The sequence below is a fragment of the Meles meles genome, chromosome 17 (genome assembly GCF_922984935.1).
Source record: "Meles meles chromosome 17, mMelMel3.1 paternal haplotype, whole genome shotgun sequence".
NCBI classification, from domain to species: domain Eukaryota; kingdom Metazoa; phylum Chordata; class Mammalia; order Carnivora; family Mustelidae; genus Meles; species Meles meles.
In genome coordinates, this window is record NC_060082.1 from 2144040 (window position 1) to 2167998 (window position 23959).

At 62.4% G+C, this 23959-nt stretch overlaps 3 protein-coding genes across 13 annotated transcripts; 1 reads left to right on the forward strand and 2 right to left on the reverse strand.

Annotated features, from left to right (window-relative positions):
• Positions 1 to 9079: 9079 nt before the first annotated feature.
• ISG20L2 (interferon stimulated exonuclease gene 20 like 2) lies at positions 9080 to 13474 on the reverse strand. 2 transcript variants are annotated; one of them, XM_045982657.1, is made up of 4 exons: positions 13340 to 13474; positions 11909 to 12752; positions 9904 to 10104; positions 9080 to 9298 (listed from the first exon to the last, which is right to left on the reverse strand). In XM_045982657.1, the coding sequence occupies exons 2-4, from the start codon at positions 12635 to 12637 to the stop codon at positions 9185 to 9187; spliced, it is 1044 nt and encodes a 347-aa protein (XP_045838613.1). In that variant the 5' UTR covers positions 12638 to 12752; positions 13340 to 13474; the 3' UTR covers positions 9080 to 9184. The 2 variants fall into 2 exon arrangements, with proteins under 2 accessions (XP_045838613.1, XP_045838612.1); XM_045982656.1 differs by lacking the exon at positions 13340 to 13474 and adding an exon at positions 12943 to 13319.
• On the forward strand, positions 13459 to 19615 carry METTL25B (methyltransferase like 25B). 6 transcript variants are annotated; one of them, XM_045982651.1, is made up of 9 exons: positions 13506 to 13597; positions 13891 to 14048; positions 16283 to 16407; positions 16537 to 16729; positions 17183 to 17245; positions 17462 to 17605; positions 18089 to 18570; positions 18977 to 19161; positions 19478 to 19615. In XM_045982651.1, exons 2-9 carry the CDS (start codon positions 13938 to 13940, stop codon positions 19597 to 19599), a joined length of 1425 nt encoding a protein of 474 aa, XP_045838607.1. In that variant the 5' UTR covers positions 13506 to 13597; positions 13891 to 13937; the 3' UTR covers positions 19600 to 19615. The 6 variants fall into 6 exon arrangements, with proteins under 6 accessions (XP_045838609.1, XP_045838607.1, XP_045838606.1 ...); XM_045982653.1 differs by lacking the exon at positions 13891 to 14048 and having other exon boundaries at positions 13459 to 13597; positions 16622 to 16729; XM_045982650.1 differs by lacking the exon at positions 13506 to 13597 and having other exon boundaries at positions 13650 to 14048.
• Positions 19616 to 19685: 70 nt separating this feature from the next.
• On the reverse strand, positions 19686 to 23839 carry MRPL24 (mitochondrial ribosomal protein L24). Of its 5 annotated transcripts, XM_045982658.1 has the most exons (7): positions 23685 to 23778; positions 23184 to 23258; positions 21173 to 21511; positions 20999 to 21094; positions 20745 to 20848; positions 20350 to 20480; positions 19686 to 20249 (listed from the first exon to the last, which is right to left on the reverse strand). In XM_045982658.1, exons 3-7 carry the CDS (start codon positions 21353 to 21355, stop codon positions 20113 to 20115), a joined length of 651 nt encoding a protein of 216 aa, XP_045838614.1. In that variant the 5' UTR covers positions 21356 to 21511; positions 23184 to 23258; positions 23685 to 23778; the 3' UTR covers positions 19686 to 20112. The 5 variants fall into 5 exon arrangements, with proteins under 5 accessions (XP_045838614.1, XP_045838617.1, XP_045838615.1 ...); XM_045982661.1 differs by lacking the exons at positions 23184 to 23258; positions 23685 to 23778 and adding an exon at positions 23794 to 23839; XM_045982659.1 differs by lacking the exon at positions 23184 to 23258 and having other exon boundaries at positions 23685 to 23807.
• Between the last annotated feature and the right edge of the window lie 120 nt (positions 23840 to 23959).

Below are 23959 nucleotides of genomic sequence, written 5' to 3' on the forward strand. Positions count from 1 at the left end.
GTCTGACCGTCAGTACAGAGGGGAATGACCCAGCCCTTCTCTCCGCACGTCAGACTGCTCTTACAGCAGGGAATAAGGGCTCCCTGCCCGCTGGGACACGGGGTCCGAGACCTGGAAAGCCGGCAGAGGGGCCCCCCGGCCCCAACCCCACGCTGGGGAAGGTGCGGGCTGAGAATCCTGGGTGACCCGAAGGGGCAGCTGGCCTGGGAAGGAAGGGACGGCAGGGACTTCCAGCGCCAGCCCCAGGCCACGGTGAACGAGGCAGGTGTGGCCAGGCAGGGTCAGGGGCTCCGGTGGGAGGGGGGCTGTGGGCTCTGGGAGAAATCACGGCGCAGGCGAGGGGCCGGGCAGCACCCAGGCAGCCAGGCGGCTCCTCTGTTGTTTTTGGCTCTGCTGCCTGGTTCCCAGCTGCCAACGCTCTCCTCAGGGCTGGGCCGGGCAGGCAGGAGGGAGGAGGTGTGGATACACGGGCTGAGGACGTGTCCAGACCGAGTCTTGTCCCCTGCGCGAGGCCCCCAGCTCTGCTGGCCTCTTCCGGGGGCAGCACAGAGCACAGAAGGCTCCTGCCCTTGCTCTTCGACTCCGGGGGGTGCTTCTCTGTCCCCTGCCTGTGTTCCAGCGCCCCGACTGGTGCTTCCTGCTGACCTGGCAGAGGCAAGGCCTCTCTCCCCACTCACACCGCAGCCCCGTTTTCCCAGCTCGCTGTGGAGACGGGCACCGATGTCCAGCAGCCCGACTCTGCGGTCCTGCTTTTTGGAGAACCTCCAAAGGTGGAGAGGGGAGCCGGTGTGGCCGGCACCGCTGATGGCAAGGGCCAGCATCTGCCCTGATCCTGGCCCACTTCCCCTCCTGTGGGACTGCCTCCCCGCCCCACCCTCCCCCAGAACGGCGTTGCTGAATGGAGAAGTCGGGCAGCACTGTGACCCGCAGTTCAACTCCTCTTGGCTTTTATGAGCCAGTGACTAGGGCCAGACCCCTCTGTCACTCCTACCCTCTGCCCAGCCCTGGTCCCTTAACCCTTGGCAGCCCACGGCAGGAAAGGGATGGCTGGAGCCGTGACAAGTTTGGCAGGGTCAACCCCTGGGTTTGCAGGGTGCCTGGGGACAGTGGCCGGCCCTGGGAAAGAAGGACAGCCTGCAACCTAGCCCAAGCTGTTCTGGGGATCCCAAGCCACCTCCCAGATGCCTCCTCTCCCATTCTCTGACGATGGGAAACTGAAGAGGAGCCGGGGGTCCGGGAATCCCTCTCCCCATTGAGAAGATCTGGAGCTTCGGGCAGGAGGAAGAGATCGGCAGGGCTGCAGATGGGGGGCCGGGGGCTCTGTTCCCTCTCCAGCCTGGACTGCAGAGGGTGGGCACCAGGCCAGAGCAGCAGACTCCAGGATTGAAGAGGAAAGGGGCAGGGGGGAGGGGAGAAGGGCAAGGTTCCCAGAGAAGAGAGTGGGGGCGTCTGAAGTACTGGATAAGATAGAACGAGGGCCTTGGACTTACCGTCCCTGGGAGCGAAGGGCTTAGCCTCAGAAAGGCTGTCAGCCAGCTTCGGGAGGAGTCCTCCTCCAGGCTCCTTGGTGCTCCCAGGGCAGCTGGCCTCCAGACCATGACACCCAGCAGTCTGGGCCCCCACTTGGCTCCAGGGAGGAGGCCAGCCCCACCCCCCTTAGGCCAACACCCCCAACCCCAGGGCGCTTCCTGCTGCAGACCAGGCCCAGGCTCCGCGCTCCTGAGGGCCAGCGGGCCAGACTGCCTAGAGACGGAAGCAGGGGTGCAGGGGACTTGAGCCGAGTGAGGGAGGGCCCCAGAAGCCGGGGTTCAGGGTGCCTGCCCCCACACTCCCATCTTGAGTGGACAGGGAATTAAGAGGGGATACAAGAGTTCACCGTCGGGCTCCCTCGCAGGCTAGAGCCTTGTCCTTCCGCTGACCCTCCCCCCATCCCTGCCCCTCCTTCCAGCCGGCTGGAGAGGTGGGCGGCGGGGGAGGCCCAGACTGACCTAGCCCTAATGGCTTTCCCTGGGCAGCATGAACAAAATGGGAAAAAGATGTGTGAGGTGGGAAGCTCTGATTTCCTTTCTCCTGCGGGCACCAGCTCTGGAAAATGTTAGCTGTCAAAGAGAGACTGAACAGTCTCCGGCCTCCCCCCGCCCATGACCCCCTAGCCCGACCCGTCCAGCAGGGGCCCCCAGCCTGCCCGGATTCCCAGAGGGCACTGGGCTGGCGCGAGCAGTTCGGCCAGGCTGCCCTGACGAAACCCCGCCTCTGTCTGTGTCTCTCCACCAACCTGAGGAAGACGTCTGTGGGGTGGGGGGCGATCAGCACTTGGGGACCCACAGGAACATGTCCTTGGGGATCAAAGGAGCCAGCCAGCGTCACCTGGATTTTGTGGTCTCCTGCCTCCTAAACCCCAGAGCTCTGGGACGGCCAGTCTCGGGATTCCAGGTCTCCCAATGATCTGGACTTTTGGTGGGACCGTCTTCCTGCCAAGCTCGCAGGAACCGGCCCAGAGAGGGAGCCAGCCTGGGTCCTGGACACTCGCAGGCCTTTCTTGCTGCTTGGGGGTATTGTGGCCTCTGGGGGCCCAACCCCCTCTTTGGAGCTCCCAGACCCCCTGGGGCTAGGCCTCCAGGAGCCCCAGGGAACCGATACCCAAGCAGGGAGGAGGCGCTCTGTGCCTTGGCTGGAGCGTGTGCGTGGAGCAGGGCCGGGCCTAGCCTGGGAGGAAGCCAGGGCAGCACTTGGCCCTTTCTCCCAAGGCCCCTGCGCTCCTTCAGCAGCCCCACCGGCTCGCCCTTCAGGAAAGTGTCCCACATCTACCCACTCGCCCAGCCCAGCCCAGAGCCCCAGCCCCAGCCTCCGGCCGCCAGGCTGGATTATCGGCCTCTTCCTCCCTCTGGGTTCTGGGTGTGGGCTCTGTCTCCCTCCAGGGCTCCCAGGGCACGGGCAGTCCCCCTTCTTCCTCCTTTGGTTATGGTTGGATCCATCTCAGGGACTCTTTCCAAAGAAGCAACCGAACAGGATTCCATGGGGCAGAAGGGAATGAGGAGACCAGACCGACCCTCCGCCGGGGGAGCTGCCCTGACGAGGGAGGCCGGACGAACTGGGTTCCTGGAAACACTCGGGCTGTGACACGGGCCAGCGCTGAGAGACCTGAGCGCTGTCCCCAAGCTGTCTGTCTCCAGTCTGGCCGATCCCAAAGCTTTGCTCTTCAACACTTCAAGATGGAATCTGGCTGAGCCTGGAAGACGAAGGTGTTTGTCTCTCCATGCCAAATTCTCCTTTCTGGTTTTTTTTTTTTTTTTTTTTAAGATTTTATTTATTTATCTGACAGAGAGAGATCACAAGCAGGCAGAGGGGCAGGCAGAGAAAGAGGGGGAAGCAGGCTGTCTGCCGAGAGGAGAGCCCGATTCGGGACTTGATCCCAGGACCCTGGGACCACGACCTGAGCTGAAGGCAGAGGTTTAACCCACTGAGCCTCTCAGACGCCCCTCCATGCCAAATTCTTAAAACTGCCTCCTCTCTCCGTGCCTCTCCCCCGATCTGCACCTCTCTCTGAGTCTGACGAGTTTCCGAGAAAGCCCAAGCTCGGTGGTGTCCCTGAGCGAGGCTAGACAGCAGAGCTATTAAGCTCGCAAGCCTGCAGGTCAGCCCAGCCAAGTGGTGGGGGCAGAGAAGAGGGACACGACCCGAGCAGGGGCTCCAAAGGCGGTTGGGGTTGAGGTAGCCAGGGCCTCGGGGGGGAAGCCCGGCCCCCCACGCCCCTAGATGGCCCTTACGCATTTCATCACTGCCTGGACGAGCTCTCGCAGTCTGTCTGCCAGAGGCTGCGGCCAATCCCCAAAGCGGACCACACTGGGTCCTGACCCCCGAGGGTGCGAGCGCTCCCTGGGCGCTCCGTGGTGGGCAGGCCGTGTGTACACAGCCCAGATGAGAGTTCAAAGGCCGAAATGTCTGCCTGGATTTAGGTGTTTGTTTTGGGGGGTGCCTGGCCGGCTCAGCGACTTTAGATATTTGGGTCGTGAGTTCGAGCCCCGTGTCGGGTGCTGAGCTTACTCAAGAAAGGAAAGGCAATAAAATAAACACTTGCTCAGGGTCACCCCCACCAAAGATCCTCCACGTGTGGGAAGCTAGTCTGTCCCGAATTAGGCCACTTGCCACCGCTGCCCGGGCTCCTAGCGTCTCTTGCTTAGCAGAGCAAGAGCTCCGTGGTTCTGTCTCTCTTCTCTCCCTTCCCAGCAGCCCGGGGGGCTGGAGGGGATCTTCCTTTACACCGAGTCAGTTCAAACCACTCCTTTGTCAAAACCCTGCAGTGGCAGCCGTTTTGTGCAGAGAGGCTGCGTCCTTACAATGGTCTAGAGGCTCTGTGACTTCTGCTCCCTCTGCCCGGCTCACCAACCCCGCTCCTACCCTCTCCCCTCGGCCCAGTCTGCTCCAACGACACTGGTCTTGCTGCTCCCGAACATGCCAAGGGAACGCCCCCCTCGGGGCCTTGCACCTCTTGCTCTTTCTGGAATGTTCTTCCCCAGATGTTTACACAATGGGTTTCCTCACTTTCTTCAGGCCTCTGCTCCCATGTCCTGTCCTCAGAGAGCTCTTCTCTCGACAGCCCACCTACAGTCCCGCGTCCACGCACACCTGCCTGCCTCCTTACTGTCCTGCACGGCGCGCATCGGCCCCCACAGCAAGGAACCCCATGTCGATTTCGCTGGTTGTACCACGGTGTCTGGCAAAGGCTGGTGCTCGATAACCATTTCTGGACAAATAACAAGTAAACACGTGACTTCAGCCCAAACCAGTGACTATTAGACTGAAAGAAATCATCGACTGTGCCTTCTGCTAGTACTCGTGTTCTTTCTCTTTTTTAAAGATTTGAGATAGAGCACATGGCAGAGGGAGCGGGAGAAGCCGTTTTCCCGCCGAACAGGAAGCCGGACGAGGGGCTCAATCCCAGGACCCCAAGATCACGACCTGAGCTGAAGGCAGACGCTCAACCGACTGAGCCCTCCAGGCGCCCCAGTCCTCTTGTTCCTGACTGAATCACGTATATAACGGTCCTGGGGAGGGGCGTGAAGGAGGTACTCTGCAAGTATCTGGTCTATGAACGAGACCGAGACCGGCCCGGCTCCCGCGGGAGGAGTCAGGACTCCGTACGCTTCTTGGCGACGCCTCAGCCCCCCAGAGAAGGCACTCACTGCTGCGCCTGCCCAGGTCCCTGAGGATCCAGTTCAGGCTCGCCCTTCCTGGGTCTCTAAGCCCACAGCTGGCCACGGGAAGTCTCTGACCCTCATTCAACAGCTCAGCCTCTCTAGGCCCTCTAGGGCTGCAAGTCCACGGGCTCCAGCACACCCCAGCCTCCCCTTGCCGCAACCACATAAACTCGCCACCGCTTCTGCATTTGGCCGGCCAGGTAAGGCCAGAAGACCTGCCAGCTGGCTTGCTCCACCCCTGCAAACCCAGGTTCCAGCCCCAGCCTCTGCCCTCCGTGGCCCTCCATTAGTCTCTGTGGCTCCCAGCTGCTGCCCCATACTCTGATTTCGTGAGTGAACCAGGTCACTGGGGCTGCCCAGAAACACACCCATCCACCCCACACAGCCCACCTTCCTGTCGGTCCCAGAAGACAAGAGTCCCTATTGATGGTCAAGGTGAGGCTCATCCTCCTGGTCTTTCTGGACCCACTGTAGCACCCGATTCATACAAAAACCAGACCCTTTCCCTGGCTCTCATCTTACTGGCCCTCTCCGTGGTGTTGGACACTGTCCCCTTTCTGCTGGAGACTCCTCTGTCGCCCTCTGGCCCCCGTAGCCCCCGGCAGGCCTCCCTCCAGGCTTGTAAGATGGGCGTTCCCAAGCCTCTGATCTGGGCCCTGTGCTCTCCTGTACACACCTTCCTACAGGAAGCCCTCCTGCCAGTCCAAGGCTCTTCACGTTGGTGAAGGACAGCCCTCTGTCCCCCGCAGGTCGGAAAGATCAAGGCCGTCTTCAATCTTCCTGCCCTGATCTCGGGGTCTTCTGGTTCTCCCCCCGCGGGGCCGCTCGCAGGGCTCCTCCCACTTCGCCCATGGAGCGCCCCCAGCGCTCACCCGAAGTAGCCACAGGGAACGCATCTCCTGGCCCTTCTCCAATTCAGCTTCCAGTCCGCGGCCAGCATTGCCCTCCTACAGCCCAAGCAGGACTTCATGGGTCCCTGCTTCAAATCCCGCAGCAGTCTTGGACAGCCCGGGCCATCTGCAGTGAGCCGACGGCTTTCCCTTTGTCGGATGGTGAGTGGCCAGTGGACACAGACCACGCCGCTTCCGTCGTGTCTAGCCCCAGAGCCGGCCCCCAGCAGGGTCTGAGTGGAAGGGTTCCAAGCCTTCTCAGAGGCCGCGGTGAAGACCAGAGGCTTGCCACCCACACACGGCGACTGGGCCTGGGCGACATTTCTTCTGTCAACCCAGGCTTCTCCGGCTCTCATGTGAGGGTACCAGCACCCGCCTCAGCGAGGATGGCACAAGCACCCGGAGAACCGAGCACCAAGCACCTGCCTGACCCACGGACACCACGGTTGTTGACAAAAAGAAAAGAGCCTCATGGTTTTCGTTTTTAAGTAGGCTCCGTGCCCAGCGTGGAGCCCAACACGGGGCTTGAACTCACAACCCCAGGTCAGGACCGAGTGGAAACCAAGAGTCAGGTGCTTGACCACCTGAGCCACCCAGGCGCTCTGAGTCCCAGGGTTTCAAGGCTGGAACCCTTGATGCCACGTTTGGTATGTGGCAAAATCCCACCCCAGCCACGGTGACGAGGTCACCGGCTCTCATGCGGCCGGCTGCTGGCCAGCGCCAGGAGCGGGAGCGCTCTGGGAGCCTCACGCCTGCTGCAGAGGGAGGACACTCGGGACGCACCTGGCAGAATCATCCGTGGGTATTTATCTCTACACTTGGATTTGGGCTCCTGGGCCCTGGGGCGAGTTCCTAAGAACTTCGCTATTGTCAGCTGTGATCCTCAGTTAAACGGGGAACCGACGACTCCTCCCTGCAGGCTAGCTGTGGCCACTGGTGGGGGTGGGGTGCAGTGCTGCCCCCTTCCCGGGAGAGCCACTGGGTCGGATGGAGATTCAGAACACCGAGGTGGCGAGATGGCGTCTAGCAGGATACATCTCTCCTCGCCTTGCCCCTCCCCAAGCTCCCGTGCAGAGCGGGTCTCTGAATCGCAGTACCCCCTCCCGCTGAGAAGGCAGTATCACCGGGAACACGTGTTTTCTCTACACGGGCTCCGGGCTCCATCCCAGGGACGGGCGTTTGGGGAAACACTTGATCAGGACTCACGCGGCAATCTGCAAGGGCGCCGGCCACCCCTAGAGGAAGCCAGGACCCTGGGAACAGAAGGGCAGAGAAGGGGACTTGGGTAGAGGGGGTCCCGGGCAGCTTGCAGAGCAGGCTGGGCTCTAACCAGGAACTGTGATGAGAAGAAACATGGAGGAAATGGTTGCAAGGTCCTCTGGGCCCCAGGTTCTTCCTGGTGAGCAGACCGCTCCTGCCGGCCCTGCACCAAGACCACACTTGGTGGGGGGGGGGGTGGCTGGGTAAGGGGCCGCCAGAGCCGCTGGCTGTTCGCCCAGACGCACACAGCCAACCTCCAGTGAGACCTTCCCAGGTAGCTCCCAGTTTACTGATGACAATTTGACTCTGACTTGCTCTCCCGTGTACAACCCGTTCTGGGTGCGGCCCTCCTCGATGATTCCCACCTGGAGGTGTGTGAGGACGCCTGGCACCTCTCCCAAGTGTCACAGACATTCCTTACGTCGGGCTCAGCAGGAACCAACTTGCTCAGGGCCCCGCAGCCGCCTGGGCAAGCAGCCCCTTGCGGCCAGGACGGGACAGCAAGGCCATGGCAAAGGTCTGGCGTGGCCACAGAAAACTCCCTGCTACCGGCTGCTGTGACGCGAACGCTGCCCTGAGAGTCAAACCAGCCAGTCAAGAGGGCACAGGTCCCGGAGCAGACGCCAAGGCTGCATTCTCAAGACACAGTGTGCACAGTGATCCCAGACATGAGGTCAGGCCTATGACTCACCTTCCCAAGCAGGACCGACCGGGCTGGCATCACCAAGCACCTTCCCTCCCTCACCCCGTCCCTCCCGCAGGCCCACCCTGATTCCCACTGGTGGCCACATCCCCTCTGCGGGAAGGCGTCTTCGGGGTTTGGGGCATCACTGTAGGCGTACTCGGTCTGCGGTGGGGACGAGGACGAGGGAGCAGAGCACGTGGGCTACGCGCAAAAGGCTTGGTCGGCGCTTCTTGATGACTTCCAGTGAACGGGGGGCCGACGGTGCCGTCCACCGAGACCCGCGGACCCTCGCACAGCCACAGCCCCGTAAGACCGCATGCCGAGATTTTTCTGTTCCCCAAGCTCCGTGTCCCACGGAGGGCTGGACCTCACTACTCCCGAGATCCAGAGCTGCGCTCCTGACTTGAGCCAGCCAGGCGCTCCTCCTCCTGACGAAGAAGCTCTAACAACAGAAGCACACACGCTTCTGTTATAAAAGTTTACCCAGGGAAGAATGCGAGTCTTTAGAGATAAAAGACTAAAAACCATGAAAACACTTTAAATTCTTTTTTAACCTACCAAGGGGGATCTACATTAAACAAACCCTCCAAGCCCTTAGGAAAGAGACTGCTTTCCCAACACAGAAAAGCTGACTCCCCAGTCACGCTCTTACCTCTACTGCCTTGGAGCCCGAGGGAGAACTCGACCTTCCCCGGGGCCGGGCCCTCCGGAGGTCAGGGTGGGAAGGACAGGCGACAGGCGGGGACTCTCAGCTCAACGTGGAGTCTGGGGTGCACCGCCACCGGCCAGGGTACTTGAGAGGGAAGGGGGTGCTGCCCGCTACTTGAGAACAAAAGGCGTAACATGGGACCCGCAGCCTCCCCGGTGATAAGGCCGCTAGGGCAGCGACACTGAGCAGGGGCCCAACCCGTGGAGGTCGAAGGCCCGCTGGAGGCCGGCCCCCCGGGACCGGGCTTAGCACCATGGAAGAGGGGAGCGGCGCGGGGCTGCGGAGGAGTCCCGCTTCCTTGGAGGGCTTAACCAGACACACGACACGACGCCGGACGTGAGATCTCATGACTATTAAACCCGAGGTGGGCGTGTGTCCCCTCACAGCTGAGCTCGCCAACAGGCAGAGCCCCGGTTCTCCGGGGGCAGCGTCCCCGCTGCCGCTAGTCTTCTGGGGGTCTCTGGGCCAGGTGCTGCTCCCACTCGACTTCGACCAACTTGTACAGCTCCATGGCGGCCTGCGCGTCCTCTACGGACGAGTGTCCGCTCTTCCCAGCCTGAACACGGGAGGGAGACAAGAGCGCGAAGCCGTTAAGAGCCTCTCTCTTCCCTTCCCGACGGGCTCCCCACCGCCCGACACGCCGCTGCCGCCGGGTCCTTGCGGGCCGGGCTGGAGTCCCGCGCTGCTCTGCGCTCGCCACACACCACGTTCCAGATACCTGCCGGGCCTTCCGAGTCCGGCACCCTCCCCCCTTCCACAGCCGCTGTCTACACGGCGTGCGCCGCCCTCCTGCCAGGCAGACCGTCCTTCTCCCCGTGCAAGCGTGTCACAAGAGACCCAGATGGCCACTCTGCGGGCTCTCAGAGCACCACGGTGTGCCTTCCCCCTTTCCCAGCCGGGCTTCTGCACGCACCTGAAGTCGTTCCCTCTCCCGAACAGCCCCCCACCCCAGGACACTGCGCGGCAGAGAACAGGAGCTGTGGCCGTACATACAGGTGGGGAGACTATGGGGCCCCTTCGTGCCAAGCTCTTCCCATCAGAGCGGCCCGCCCGCAGCTCCGTCCAGGGTGATTCTGGGGCAAGTCTGCAGCGAGGAGCAAGGAGGACCCCCACCCACCCCCACCCGAGCCGAGGGCCCGGCAGCATCTGGGGAGTCGCTACCTGGATGTCCCGGTTCAGAAGCTTCTTGGTGAGAGTCTTCAGGGACATGGTGGCATTCTCCGGGCAGTCAGCCTTCCGGTTGAGGGGGGGGATGTGGGAGGTGTCACGGGTGAGGGACTTGGGGTGGAAATACTGGAGGGCTTTGAAGTCGTTGTGGATGGCGTGTCCTACCACGATCTTCCCCGCGAGGATCTTCAAGATCTGAAACAGACGCAGAGCGTGCGGGGGTGAGGCGGCAGCGGTGCGCAACGTGCCCACGGGTCCCTCTGGACTTTCTTCCACACACGCTCGCCCGCCTCACTGCCTCCCCCAACAAGGTTTCTTCCGTCTCAGGCCCAGCTCCGCTCCCCAAGAGCGCTGCTGCCCGTGATGTGACCTGGTTTGGACTTAGCAGCCGCTCCGTATCCTCTCGTTTATTTCCACCCCGAAGGCAGATTAAGTCGCCCCAGTCCCAAATCCCAGTCCCATGTAAGACGCCTGATCACTCTCCAGTTCGGTTCAGGCTCGCTACGGGAACTCCCCCAGCCATTCCCACGTGCTGGACAAACGCAGTCGAGACGGGCTCCACGGAGGTAACAGGAGTCCCAAGTCACAGGCAAACAGTTATGCACATGGGGCTTTTCTGGGGGTTGGGTCTATGGTTTCCATCAGACTCCGGAAGGGCCTACGAGCTACGGAAGAGACTCCGGCCGCAGAGGGAAGGGGTCCAGCAGCCCGGAACGCCAGCCCCGCCGCTCTCCTCGTTTCCCAGCTGCCCGGGAACCTTATTCACACTAGTCTTGAGACCAAGCAATAACCTGTCCCCGTTTCAGGATGATAAAGGGGGAGAACCACCAAAGAATGTGCTGTGAGGTCTGAAGGCCGTTCCCCAAGTGGGGCCCATCTGTGAACAAGGGCAGCAGTCCTCTGGTCAGTGCAGAAACCCCAGGAGCCCCCAGACGGGGCCAGACCCCCTAGTCTCACACCCCAGTGTGGGCACCGGGAACGGCGTCAGGACGAAAACCAGACGGGAGTCCACGATCAACGAGGTCCTTGCGGGTTCCCGACAGCAACTGCCATTTACTGGCCGCCAACACCTTCCCTGGGCGTTCGTTCGACACACAGCCCTCCTCTGAGGTGAGCAGAGTCAAGATCTCAGACCCATTCCACCTCCCGCCTCTCCCCGGCCCTGCTCAGCGGTGCCCACGGTCTGCGGCCTTCCTCCCAAGTTCTCTCTACGATCCGGCCCGCCCGCTCTGATGAAGCTCCTCCGACTGTCAGGTCGAGAACGCGACCAGCAGAACAGACAGCGCAGCTGGAGGCGGAGACAGCACGGCCGGAGGCGGAGACAGCACGGCCGGAGGCGGAGAACGTGGTGCTGAAGCCACCGACGCGGACCACGGGCGCCCCCTGGAGGTCCCCCGAGACCAGCCGCTTCCTCTCCACCTCCTGCAGCGCCTCGGGTCACCCTTTCCCTGCCCCTCCGCCCAGCTCCCCCTTCGGGCCTCCAGCATGGGGCCACCATGGGGAGATGTGCTCCGTGAGTGAAGCGAGAGCCCCGACACGCCTGCCCCGTGTGTTGTATCCCCTCCGCTTCGGGCTACCTGTCCCAGGTGCTCACAGCGCCCTGTGTAGGCGGCCCCACCAGTCCCACGCCTGCCACACAGAAGCTTGAGAACCGTCTCCACTCTCCGTGCTCAACCCCAAACTCTAGCGCTTCCAGCCATTTCCAAGCGGAGCCCTTTCCCTTGCCCCTCGCGCCTGCTGCTCTGGCCCTCGGCAGCGGTTGTTTCCTGGTGCGGATTCCCAGTTCCCAGAGCAGAACTGGTTTCGGGAGCTCAGGTAGGTCTCAGATACCCCTGTTCGGTCACGGCAGCTACCTGGAACTTTCCGGACTCTCAGCCTGCCTCATCTCAGCAGGAAGCCCCCTTCACCTGGCCGTCCACCTGCCTCCTTCCCAGGCTGACCTCGCTGGCTGAGGAATGGCCTGCGCCTCGCTGTGTCCAGCGCACCCCATGCCTCTCACCTGGCCCCGGGCGACCTTGAAGGGGGTAGCATTCACCATGTGTTGCTTCCGGATGCCACTCCACCTGGTCCGGTAGTCCACGATGTGGCAGGGGGGAAGGACGTACTCATCATAGAGCACGTCTCCGTGGTAGCTGACGATGCTACATCGGGCCAGGGAACTGACGTGCCCCTTGGGTCCCGTGCCCACCATCTCACAGTCAATGGCCACCATCTTCGTTGGCATCTTCTGAGATGCTCCGGAACACTTATCTGAATGAGGTTGGGGGGAGCTCTGTGGGGCATTGTTCTGAGTAAGGTTCTTCTGGGGGCCCTTCTTGTGGGGGCGAGCTGGATGGTTCTTAATCTTTGGAAGGGCACTCTGGAACTCCCCCAGCAAATCCACCTTCGCCACCGCGGACCCAGCCTTCTGCGTAGGGGCTGGGGTCAGCCACGGCACGGCAGCCTTCTTGTCCAGGGGCTGCTCTGGTCCACTGCTGGAGGCAACGATCTTCTTTTTTGGAAGGGGAGAGACCTTCCAAGTGCCGTCCAAGCTCGAAGTCTCCCCTTTCTTTGGAGGTTCTGAGTTCAGCTTAGGCGCCTTGCTCGGTGCCTGGTTCTTCTTATTCAGAAAGCCCCTCCGTTCCAAGAGCCGCCGCTTCCTGACAAACTTACGGTGCTTGGCATTCCCCTCAAATGCTTTTTTAGGAGGGGGTTCCCCAAAATCCAGATTGAGGAGCAAGGCAGACATGAGAACAGCGGAAGGCGATGGAGCAGGTAGGAAGAATGGTTACTGGCGACAGGAAGACGGAGGACTCATCCTCTACCGAACCCCACGGCCGACATCTGGAGGTCTGGAGGACACCCTGGGGAAGAAAGCGAACCTGGTAACCGAGCGGGCTCGCCTGGGAAACGGTAAGACCCACCTGCGGGGGCTTAAGACTGGAAAGACAGCAGAGCCACCCGCCAGAGTGGGAATGAATCCGGAACGGGAAACGCCGTTCGGAGCACGGTCGGAGCCGGGAAGCCAGGACGCTGGCGCGGCCCCCAACTCACCAGCTGTAGGGCTCGCAAGGGTCACCTGCCCTCGGCCGAGCTCAGTCTCATTCCGAAACCGAGGGGGCCGTCGGGCCAACGAGCCCGAAGTCGCAGCCCGGCGAGCCAGAACGGGGGAGCTCCCTCGTCCGCCCGGGAGGGGAGGTCTAAGTGTGGTCGCCGGCAGTGGCGGGGCCGGCCCTGGGGGTCTGGATCGCCCCGTACCCTCGCGCGGCTCCCTCGGCCCCAGGCGCGGGGACCCCCCGCGCGCATCGCACCCCAGCCCCGCTCCCGGCACAGGCCCTCTGACAACACCCATCCGCCGGGGGAACCGCCGCTGCGGGCCGCCCGCCGACGTCGGCGAGCACACAGCGGGGGGGGTCCGGCCACGGCGAGCGCCCCTCGCGCCCACACCTACCTCCCAGCGGCCCCGCTAGGAGCGGAAGCGCCCGGAGCCGGATGCGGAAGTCGGCGCGCGCCGGCGAGGCCCGGGCCGGCAGGCGCGCGGGTTGGACCGCGCGGGGGGCCGGCGTGCGCGCGCCCGCAGCGCCCCCGCCTCCGGGAGCGAGGCCAGGGACTCCGAGTGTGTGAGCAGCGGCAGCGGCGGCGGCGGCGGCGGCGGCGTGGGGGGCGGCGGGGGCGGGATGCGCTCCCCGGCCCCTCTAGCCCCGTGGAGGTACAACTCGAAGGTGGGGAGGCCGCGCCTCGCGAGAAACGCCGCTCGCGGGACCGGCCCCACTTCCGGGGCAGGCGGGAACTGCGCGGGGAGGGGCGGGCCCGGGCGCCGCGGCACGCCTCTGTGACGCCGTGCGCGGCGCCCCGCCCCACGTGTGCGCCCGCGCCGCGTCGCGAGCTGTGACGTCAGGGGGCGTGTCCGGTCTTCCGCCCCAGCGGCCGGCGGGACAAGGGGTGTCGGGAGTGCGGGGAGCCGAGGGCCCCCCCGTGGCCCTGACCCTGGTCCCCGCGCAGGCGGGAACCCCGCAGTCCCCGCGCAGACGCCCCGGCTGCCCCCCGGGATGCCGGGCGTCTCGGCGCGCGGCCTCTCTCCGGAGCAGAGGAGGCAGCTGGCTGTGAACCTCACGCGCGTGCTGGCGCGCTACCGCCCCATCCTGGACGCCTACATCATCGTGAGCCGGGGGTGCGGGCGGGCGGGGGGCGCGGCGGGCGGAGGGCCGGGGAGGTGGCTTCTGCCCCGTCCCCCGCGCGCCCGTGCAGGAAGGGGTCCTCCCTCTCGGGGTTCAGCCGGCGTGCGTGTGGGGATCCCTGACCTCGGGGCGGCTGCTCGCCTCGCACGTCCGGAGGAAGGCGCGCGGGCGCGGGCGCTGTCCCGGAATCCGCCCCGCTGTGGCTGAACCCCTGGCTCAGCGGTGGCGTGGACTGTTAGAGCTTCGGGGTCGGGCTGCCTTCCTGCCTCCCTTGCCGGGTCAGCCGCGGCGTTTAAAGAAACTCCGAGCGCCGGTTTCTCAGCCGTGGTCTTAACCGCGGTCTGAAGGCTCACGGGGAAGAATGAGTGAGCCGATGGGTGAATGGCACCGGCGTCCACAGACGCGTTCGGCCCCCAGACCCAGAAGCACCCTTGCTGCAGCTCTCTCCTTCGCTGATGTGCCCTCGAGGCCTTCCCTCAGCTCTGCCTGCAGGATAGATACCAAGTTCACCTGCTTGTTCCCATCTCCGTTGCTACCCCGGGGGGCCAAGCCACCGTCTTCTCGCTCCCGGACCACTTTCTAACTGATCTCTGTGTCCACTCTGTGTCCACTTTTTCACAAAGCAGCCTGACTGATCTCTTTAAAACCTACATCTGATGAGGGGCCTCTGGCTGGGTCAGTGGTAGACTAGTAAGTCTGAGCCTCAGGTTGGGTGTAGAGTTTACATAAAAGAAAAAAAGGGGTGCCTGGGTGGCTCAGTTGGTTCAGCCTCTGCCTTCGGCTCAAGTCATGATCTCAGGGTCCTGGGATGGAGCCCTGCATCCCGCTCTCTGCTCAGCGGGGAGCCTGCTCCCCCCCGCCCCCCCCCCCCCCCCCCCCGCCTCTCTGCCTACTTGTGATCTCTGTCAAATAAATAAATAAAATCTTTTAAAAAGAAAAAAAATGCTGCCTTGCTTCGTGGGTGCTTTCATGAAATCTTAACTCCTTACTGTTGCCTAGAGAATGCTGCACAGTCTGTCCCCTGCTGCCTCTTGAAGGCCATCACGCTGGTCCTCCCACATTCACTCTCCACACCTACTCCGGCCTGATTTCTGTTCTACAGACATGGTGGGCACCTGGGCCTTTGCACTTACTAGTGTGCCTGAATGTTTTCCTGCACAGGAAGGCAGTAGAACAGAGTGGTTAGGGCAAGAACTAGAGTCCAGTTGGTTTCAGATCCCAGCCTTGTTACTTAGTAGCTTTTTGAGTTGGACAAGTTACTGAATTGCAGCCTGGCAGTCTCCTTAGGTGTAAGATGGGAGCTGAGCGACTACTTACAGGTTTGGTTGAAGATTAAATGCATTAATACGGGGAAAATGTTTTGGACAGCGCCTGGCATATTAAAGTCTTTCATAAGTGTTTCCTGTTAGTACAGTTTTTCAAAGACTTTATTTGCTTGAGAGACGGAGAGAGCACAGAAACACAGTGAAAGGGAGAAGCAGGCTCCCTGCTAGCAGAGAGCCCAATTTGGGGCTTGATCCAGGACCCCGGGATCATGACCTGAGCTGAAGGCAGATCCCCTTTTTTGGGATGAGAACTTTTAAGATCTATCCTCGGCAACTTTCAAACATGCAGCCCAGTATTGTTAGCTGTAGTCAGCCTGCCGCTCGTTACTTCTCCGAGATGCGCTTACTGTATAACTGGTAGTTTGCTCTCTTTGACCCCCACATCCCCCCTCCCCCCCAAGTACTGCTGGCCTTTCTCGTCTGCCGTTGTGTGTCCATCATCCGCGTCTCGGCTCAAGCGCCAGCTCCTCAGACAAGTCGTCCCTGTTGCTCTGTCTGGAGGGCGGGGGGAACAGCATGTGACTAAAAACACCTGTCACATGCCACGTCTGGCGCGTGAAGTGTCCAGCGCGCATAACGGCAGAGTGCTCAGTGGCAGCGTGCTGACACCACAGGCCCGTCACTGTGCTGTCGCCCGTGCGGCCGTGAAGACGCTGACCCCGCTCTCAGGCTCAGCTTCGTGGAGCGGACGCAGAGAGCAGCAGGCGGGGAAGGTGCAGCAAGGAGAGGCGGGTCCAGGATGCTGTCTGGGCCCCTGGGGGTACGGGGGGGCGGGGAACAGTGACCGGGCTGTGGAGGGGGCACCTGCTGGCTGCAGCCAGCGGCCCTGTGTCTGGAGGGGCCAGGAGGAGTGGGGAGGGCAGTGGCCAGCCTGCTCCTCCCCTCCTGCAGGAATTCTTCACAGACAACCTGTGGGCCACACTCCCAGGCTCATGGCAGGAAGCGCTGGATGGACTGAAGCCTCCCCAGCTGGCCACACAGCTGCTGGGGGTGCCCGGGGAAGGGGAAGTGGTCAGGTATGGGCAAGAGGGGCCCCGGGCTGGGGGACTCAGGCTCACAGCCTCCCCGGGGCTTCCTGGGTTGCAGACTGGCGAGGTTGGGTTGCAATGCAGCTGTTCACTGGGGCCCCGGCTGGCCTGTCGCAGGTACAGCACGGTGTGGCCCCTCTCCCTGCTCGCCCTGAAGTCCACAGCCTGTGCCCTGGCCTTTACCCGGACACCTGGGTTTCAGACCCCCTCCGAGTTCCTGGAGAACCCCAGCCAGAGCTCCCGCCTGACAGCTCCGTTCCGGAAACACGTCAGGCCCAAGAAGCAGCATGAGATCCGGAGGCTGGGAGAGGTGAGACGGCTGGCGTGCGGCGGCGTCTGGGAGCACACGCTGTGGGTTACAGGGGTGTGGGCACCTTGTGTCGCCTGCAGGACCGCCCTGGGCAGGCGTGCCATAATCCTGCCTCAAGGCTGTGTTTGGGTCACGTGTTCGTCCTTTGGATGGGTTGGTTGGTGGCTGTGTCCAAATCACTGTCTTCCTCCTGTCTCCTACTGCCACCGTCTGCTCGGGCTTCACGGCGGGGGCTCCTCTGCTTGTCGGTACTGAGAGGAGCGCGGAGTGGAGCTTGAGCCTGGGGTCAGCCCCCTCCCTCTTGGTTTCCGCGTCTCCTGTCTCTTCCGTGCCCCTCTCCCCCCACCCCCGCCATCTCTCTCGGCCCCCTGCAGCCCCTCCCCCCTCACTGTGGGTGTTTGCTCTGGGAATGGAGGACCAGTGGCCCCAGAGCTTTGTTCCCGCCTCTTGTAGTTGGTGAAGAAGCTGAGTGACCTCACAGGCTGCACCCAGGTTGTGGATATAGGCTCAGGCCAGGTGGGTCAGACCCCTCATATTCTGCGGTTTGGGGTTTGTTTTCTTGAGTTGTGGAGATAGAAAGCTGGAGGCAGGTTGTGAGTCCACAGGCCCCCAGAAGCAGGTGCCGGGGCGTGGTGGAAGTTGGAGGGCGGATAAGCTTTCTGGGGGTCTGGGCCACCGTGAGGGAGGGGGCGCTGAACAGGGCTGTCTCCGTCCTCGCTCTCGTGACCCCAGGGCCATCTCTCCCGGTTCATGTCCCTGGGGCTGGGGCTCATGGTGAAGAGCATTGAAGGGAATCAGAGACTGGTGGAGAGAGCCCAGCGCCTGGACCAGGAGCTCCTGCAGGCTCTGGAGGAAGAGGAGAAGAGGCACCCACAGGTAGGCTGGCTTTCCCCGCAGCCGGGGCCGCGGGCAGGGTTTGGTTGGCTGGACTGGGACACCGAGGCTGGACCTGCTCTTTCCCGTGTCCGGGGTTGAGATGGTGTCGTCTCTAATCCCACTGCCTTCCCCCCACCCTCACCTGAGGGCCCCCTTTCATCAGAGCCTCCTCAGATCTTAAAGGGACTTTCTGGTTACCAAGACTTTCCACCCTGTGTGTTCTGCTCCACCTGCCAGCCGGCCGGTCGGGGACCAGGCTGCTGACGGGTGAGGGCACTGGGACTCGGGGAGGAGGTTTGCAGTTCCCCGGGAGGGGCCCAGAGTGCAGCCGGGCTCCTGATTCAAGGTTCAGCTGTCCCATTCCGCAGCTTCTCTCCCTCCTGGGGAAGGAATGCAGAGGACACACCTCTTGCTGTGACCCGACGTGGCACGGGAACAGCGGACAGACCTCCCGCCTGCCCTCGTTCCGTCCTACCCGCACAGGTGGTCCTCGCCGGCCCCCGCTGCTCCCCACAACACGTGGTTCGGTGGGTAGAGCCCACGGCCCTGTGCGAGGAGCTGCTGCTTCCCCTGGACACCCTGCCTCGGGGCGGGGCCCGCCTGCTGCTGACTGGCCTCCACGCGTGCGGGGACCTGAGCGTCGCCCTGCTGAGGCACTTCTCTTGTCCGGAGGTGGTGGCGCTGGCCTCGGTGGGCTGCTGCTACATGAAGCTGAGTGACCCCGGTGGCTACCCGCTGAGTCAGTGGGTGGCTGGGCTGCCAGGCCACGAGCTGCCCTACCGGCTGCGGGAGGGAGCCTGCCACGCCCTGGAGGAGTACGCGCAGCGGCTGCGGAGATCCGGCCCCGGCCTCCGCACCCACTGCTACCGGGCAGCGCTGGAGACCGTCATCCGGGGGGCCCGGCCTGAGCTGCGGCGGCCTGGCGTGCAGGGGATCCCCAGGGTCCACGAGCTCAAGATCGAAGAGTGAGGCTGGGGGGTGGGGGAGTGGGGGGCATCACCACCCAAAGGTCTGGTTCCCCTCCCAGCCTTGTCGCTTATCCTGAAGGGCTAGGTGCGCCCAGCCGGTGGGTGTTGGCGTCTCGGGGCAGTTCTCTAAATTTCTTTAGAAGGGAGTTGTCATTCTCTTACGTGGGAACTATTAAGTTTTAAATGCTGAAAATAGAGCTAAATGATGGCACAGATCTGGCTGAAGATATATTTTGCAATTGATTTGCTACTGGGCAGACCGCTCACAGCCAGAGAAACGTTTGAAAATGCGTCCTGGGGCGGGGCACGGAAAGCAAAGTTGCAGGCGAAAGAGGAAAGATCGGTTTTGACGGGCAGTGGAGGTTCTTACCCCCAAACCAAGTGCCGCCTGTGGCCCCCGCAGGTACGTGCAGCAGGGGCTCGAGCGGGTGGGGCTGGACCCGCGGCTGCCGCTGAACCTGGCTGCCCTGCGGGCCCACCTGTCCCAGGAGAACCGGGTAGTGGCCTTCTTCAGCCTGGCGCTGCTGCTTGCCCCGCTCGTGGAGACGCTGATTCTGCTGGACCGGCTGCTCTACCTGCAGGAGCAGGGTGAGGGCGCCCTGCCCTGCTGGGGTGCTGAGGCTCTGCCCCCAGGCCCCCAGTCCCCACACCTGTTGGGCCACCATGGGGGTGGGAGCCGGGTCAGTGCAGATCCCTGCAGAATCAGACTCCAGCCCCGAGCCGCATTTTAAGCCAGGAACCCAGGCTTCGAGAACGAGCCGTGGACATCCTATTCCTGGTACACAACTGGGTCTGCTCGGATTCCCTGAAGCCTTCCCCGGGGGTAACAGGCCCTGCCCACAGGCTGCCGGGGGATGACTGAGTCTGCTTTCTTCCTTCCTGAGAAGCCCTGCTTTTCCCCCAGGCTTCCACGCTGAGCTCCTGCCCATCTTCAGTCCGGAGCTCTCTCCTAGAAACCTGGTTCTGGTGGCTACGAAGAGGCCGCTGGGGGAAGCCTTCTCTCTCCTGGAGACTGAAGGCCGCTGACAGACACCGTCTGAGACTGCCCAGGCCCCACCACTCGGAGAGCCGGCATCCTCTACCCTTGTTCCGTCGGTTTGTGTTCTATGATGTAAAAATGTATTCTTAATTTATTAAACAAGTGTAGTCTTCATTTCTCTGCCATTAGTGGTCAGTGTGGAAAAGGACAGACGTGCAGCCTCCTCTGGGAAGACACTGCGAGGTGCGGCAGCTGGGCCTCATGCCCCCCACCCCTGCTGCCCGCCCCCATGGGCAGCACCCCCCCCTCACGGATCTCCCGCCCAGCAGCTGCAGGCCCTGCCTGGGGGGAGGCTGGCAAACTTCCACCCAGGTTCTGGCTGTATGTGAGGAGGCCCCTTCCTTCAATCCCGGAAACAGTGCCGGGGTCAGGTGGCTCCGTCTACTGGAAGGCAGGAGCTGCACGCAGGGGAGGGGAGGACTCGGCTCTTTATTGGGGCCTGGAGCAGAGCGGCCCTGGCCTTCACGATGAAGACGAGGGGAGAGGCTGCTCTCCTGGATTCAGTACCAGTAGACTTTCTTGTGTCTCCGCGTCTCCTGGATCCCCATGGCCTCCATCACCTCCTCCTCCAGAGTCTTTAAACGGGGCACGTAGGTTCTTTCTAGAGCATCTGCCACCGAGGTGTCTTTGGGACCATCTGTTGGGCCAGAGGAAGACAGGCGGGAGGGCTTCCTAACACCCTCACTCCCACTCCGCCCAGCCCCTGCCTCCTTCCTGCCCCTCAGCCCGCGCCTCACCAGTCCACGTCTCCGGGACGATGCCATCCGCCCTGGGGAAATCAGGTTTGGGGATAATTCTTCCTGATCGTGAGGAGACACGGACACGCTCTCCCGCCTCAGTGAATCTCCATTCCACCTCGGTGGGTTTCCTAGTGGACGGAAGAGAGAAACCCGGCATGGGAACCAGCTCTTCCTGCTGCGTTCCGCCCAAAAAAGCCAGTGGCTGAAAACAGGTCACCATCTCGTCGCTGTTATCTGTACTGGGGTGACCTAGAAGGGCTCATGTCCATCACACGGATAGCCCCTCTCGACTTCGGAGCCCACGACCCACTGTTCCTTTCACATCAGTGTGGTCAACAGCCACACAGACACGCAGCGTGGGAAACCCTCCGACCTGGGCCGCGTGTGCTTGCCTGTCCACGGGGTCCACAAGCTTGACCTGGTTGTGCAGCAAGGGCGCTTCGCTGGGGATCATGGTTCCCCGGAAGTCTGCGGTCTTGCCGACGTAGCGGTAGTGCTGTTGGAAAGAAAGCCGTTGCCTTCTGCCCCAGGGACAGCAGAGCCGTCAGCTGTGTCCCTGCCCCTGCAGCTCGTCTCCTCCTGCCCTGGGTTACTCACCGCACACAGTGACAGGGGGGACGGAGCTGCCCCGTCTCTCTCCACTCACCGTGTTCAGGCCCTCCAGGACCACCCAGTTGCGCTGCCGGATGACCTGAACCACTTTGCCTTGCTTCCCGGCGTCCTTGCCTTCCAGGACCTCCACCTGTGGGAAGACGTGCGGGTCAGGGAGGGGCGCTTGTCCAGGAGCCCCCCGCCACTCAGCCCCGTCCGAGGCTCTCACCATGTCCCCACAGAACAGATGCCACTCTTCGTCAGAGATGGGCTCCACAGCCACCCGGCGCCGCCGGGTCCCCGGAGGGTTCTTCCTCCTGTCTGCAAGAGAGCCCGGACGGCTCATCCCATAGCGGTAGTCGCGGGGCAGAGTGACCTTGGATGCCAAGGCCAGCAGGGCAGAGAGACGCATGCTGGAAGCCGGGAGAAGTCCCCTGGCCAGGGAAGATCCAGAAGCCTTCTCGGTCAGCTCTGAAAGGGACGGATGGAGGCGCGCTGGCTCGGTCGGGAGAGCACGTGACGCTCAAGCTCAGGGTCCTGAGCTCAAGCCCCGCACTGGGTGTGGAGCCTATGGTAAACGAACAAACAAACAACTAACTAAAAGCCCAAAAAAACCCAGAGGAGACAGAAACAAGTGGGCAAAGAAGCGAGGTAAAGAATTTTTTTACGCTCAGTCCATTGCTGAATGGATCTCAGTGAATCCCACGAGATGTTCTCTTCACTTTACAGACAAACGACTTACTGAGGGTCGGCGACTTGCCCCTGGTCTAAACTACTACGTGAGAACTGACATTCACACCCACGTGTCTGACTTCAAAGTCCAAAAGTTCCCCAAGGCCAGGGACTGTGGCATCTGGGTCACCCGTGAGTCTGGCAGATCCAAGCAGGGCTCGGCACGTAGCAGACACTCCGTAAACCGTTCTCGGATGCGCGCAGGCGGCAAGATAGGAAACGCACAGGGAAGGGGATCAAATCAGGGGCACGAGGCCAAGGGGCAGGCAATTATAAGGTAAAACATAGAAAAAAAGGGGGGGTGGTTAAAATGTTGCTACATCACTTCCCATTCCTAAGTTCATTCGGGAAATAAGCATTCCTCCTCCCTAAGACAGCTTCTTTTCTAAAAGAAAAGGCCCCAGAGCTAGACTCTAGGATGGCGGAGTCCTGGATTTCCCGACTAAGTACTGAGAGCCCCCCAGTTCTGGACGACGGACTACGTCAGTGCGCTGATGGGAACCGAGGCAGAAACACTAAGCTCTTCTACCTGCCTGGCGCCACGCGGCTTTCCTGCGTCCAGCACTAAGGTTAGAGGACGGAGGGGGTGCCTGGGTGGCTCAGCTGGTTGGGCGGTTAAGCGCAGCACTCTTGATTTCGGCTCAGGTCACCATCTCACGGCCGTACGACCGAGTCCCGCACTGGACTCCACACTCAGCAGGGAGAGATGCTCTCTCCCTCGGCACATGCTCTCACACTATTCCAATAAATGCATAAATCCTTTTTTAAAAGGGGGAGGGAAAGAATGGAGCAGGGATTGTTAATCTTATTTTATAGCTAAGAATGGAGTCTAACTTCAACGTACAAATAAAGCATTCTTGGGGCGCCTGGGGGGCTCAGTCGGTTGAGCATCATCTGCCTTCGGCTCAGGTCATGCTCCCGGGTACTGGGATGCAGCCCTGCATGGGGCTCCCGGCTCAGCAGGGAGTCTGCGTCTCCCTCCTCCTCTGCCTGCCATTCCCCCTGCTTGTGTGCTCTCTCTGTCGAAAAGATAAAACCTATTTTTTAAAATACGATCTTTAAAAAATGACAATGTGAAGGGCACTCTCCCGGCACAAAGCGCTGCTGGGGTCAGAGAGCTGCGGCCCCTCCGTGCTCACCGCCTTACTCTGCGGCAACCCAAACGCCTGCGCCTGTTTCCTCATCCCCGACACTCCGGGGTTCGCCTGGGTCTCAACAGAGCGCAGTGCGGAGGCCTGCCAAGGTAGTGCGTCTCGAGGCAAACGAAACACGCCTACATTCGGGCACAGACTTCAGCATTTATGCGAAGGGGGCGGGGCGCCCGGGAGGCTCAATGGGTTAAGCCTCTGCCTTCGGCTGAGGTCATGATCTCAGGGTCCTAGGATCGAGCCCCACATCGGGCTCTCTGCTCCGCGGGGAGCCTGCTTCCCCTTCACACTCTGACTGTCTCTCTGCCTGCTTGTGATCTGTCAAATGAATAAATACAAAATCTTTAAAAAAATATTTACGCGAAGGAAGGAGAGCCCCAGGGCTCGCTCGGGGCGAGGGGACGGGCGCGGCACCTTCTGCTCCAACTACGCGCACTGCGGGCGGACAAAACCGAACCGGCTTGTCTGAGCGTCGGCCGTCCCCCCCCCCCCCCATACTTCCCCGTGCGGAAACCACGACGCCCGACGCTGTCCCCAGCGAACGTCGGGCCCCCGGCTCCCCGCAGATCCAACCCGCGCGTCGGAGCGCAGCCCCGGGCCCGGCCGAGCGCGGGGAGCCGCCCCGCCGCGCCGGGAAGGAAGCGGCAGGTGCACGGACCACAGGGTCGGTTCCGCAGACGAGGAAACCCGGATGGGGCGAGGGGCCCGGGTCTGCAGCTCCGGGAGGAGACCCCGGAAGCCGGCCCGCTGGACCCGTCCTCGTCTCCCGCACACCCTGCAGGGACGTCCTCGGGGGCTCCCGCGGCGGGCCCCGGGGCCGCGCCCGCCCCCACCCCGGCTCCAGCACTCTTCGGCACCCACCCGTTCCCGACAGCCCACTGAGCACGGCCGGGGCAAACGAAGGCCCTTCCCGACCCCGGCTCCCGGGCGACCCTGGAGAGGTCACCACCGTCCGGTACCCGACGCTCACCTCGGCTTCCCGCCACGCCGCCCGCCCTGAGCCCGCCGCCCCTCCCCTCCCGCCCCGGTCCCTGGGCTTTCTGGGAAATGTAGTCCAAATGCGAGCGGACCCTCAGGCCAACCTCGCTGTGCGAGCTGGGAGTTGTAGTCCGCCGCCTAGAAGCGAGCTGGAAACA

Excerpts from the sequence above, each read along its gene's own strand:
- METTL25B (XM_045982651.1), top strand. The coding sequence starts at position 13,938 with ATGCCGGGCGTCTCGGCGCGCGGCCTCTCTCCGGAGCAGAGGAGGCAG. Across the intron at positions 14,049-16,282 it reads TCCTGGACGCCTACATCATC|GAATTCTTCACAGACAACCT; the intron begins GTGAGCCGGGGG and ends CCCCTCCTGCAG. Across the intron at positions 18,571-18,976 it reads CACGAGCTCAAGATCGAAGA|GTACGTGCAGCAGGGGCTCG; the intron begins GTGAGGCTGGGG and ends TGGCCCCCGCAG.
- ISG20L2 (XM_045982657.1), bottom strand. The coding sequence starts at position 12,637 with ATGTCTGCCTTGCTCCTCAATCTGGATTTTGGGGAACCCCCTCCTAAA. Across the intron at positions 10,105-11,908 it reads TCAAGGTCGCCCGGGGCCAG|ATCTTGAAGATCCTCGCGGG; the intron begins GTGAGAGGCATG and ends CGTCTGTTTCAG. Across the intron at positions 9,299-9,903 it reads TTCTGAACCGGGACATCCAG|GCTGGGAAGAGCGGACACTC; the intron begins GTAGCGACTCCC and ends TCCCGTGTTCAG.
- MRPL24 (XM_045982661.1), bottom strand. The coding sequence starts at position 21,355 with ATGCGTCTCTCTGCCCTGCTGGCCTTGGCATCCAAGGTCACTCTGCCC. Across the intron at positions 21,095-21,172 it reads ATCTGTTCTGTGGGGACATG|GTGGAGGTCCTGGAAGGCAA; the intron begins GTGAGAGCCTCG and ends GTCTTCCCACAG. Across the intron at positions 20,250-20,349 it reads CGTCCCGGAGACGTGGACTG|ATGGTCCCAAAGACACCTCG; the intron begins GTGAGGCGCGGG and ends CTGGCCCAACAG.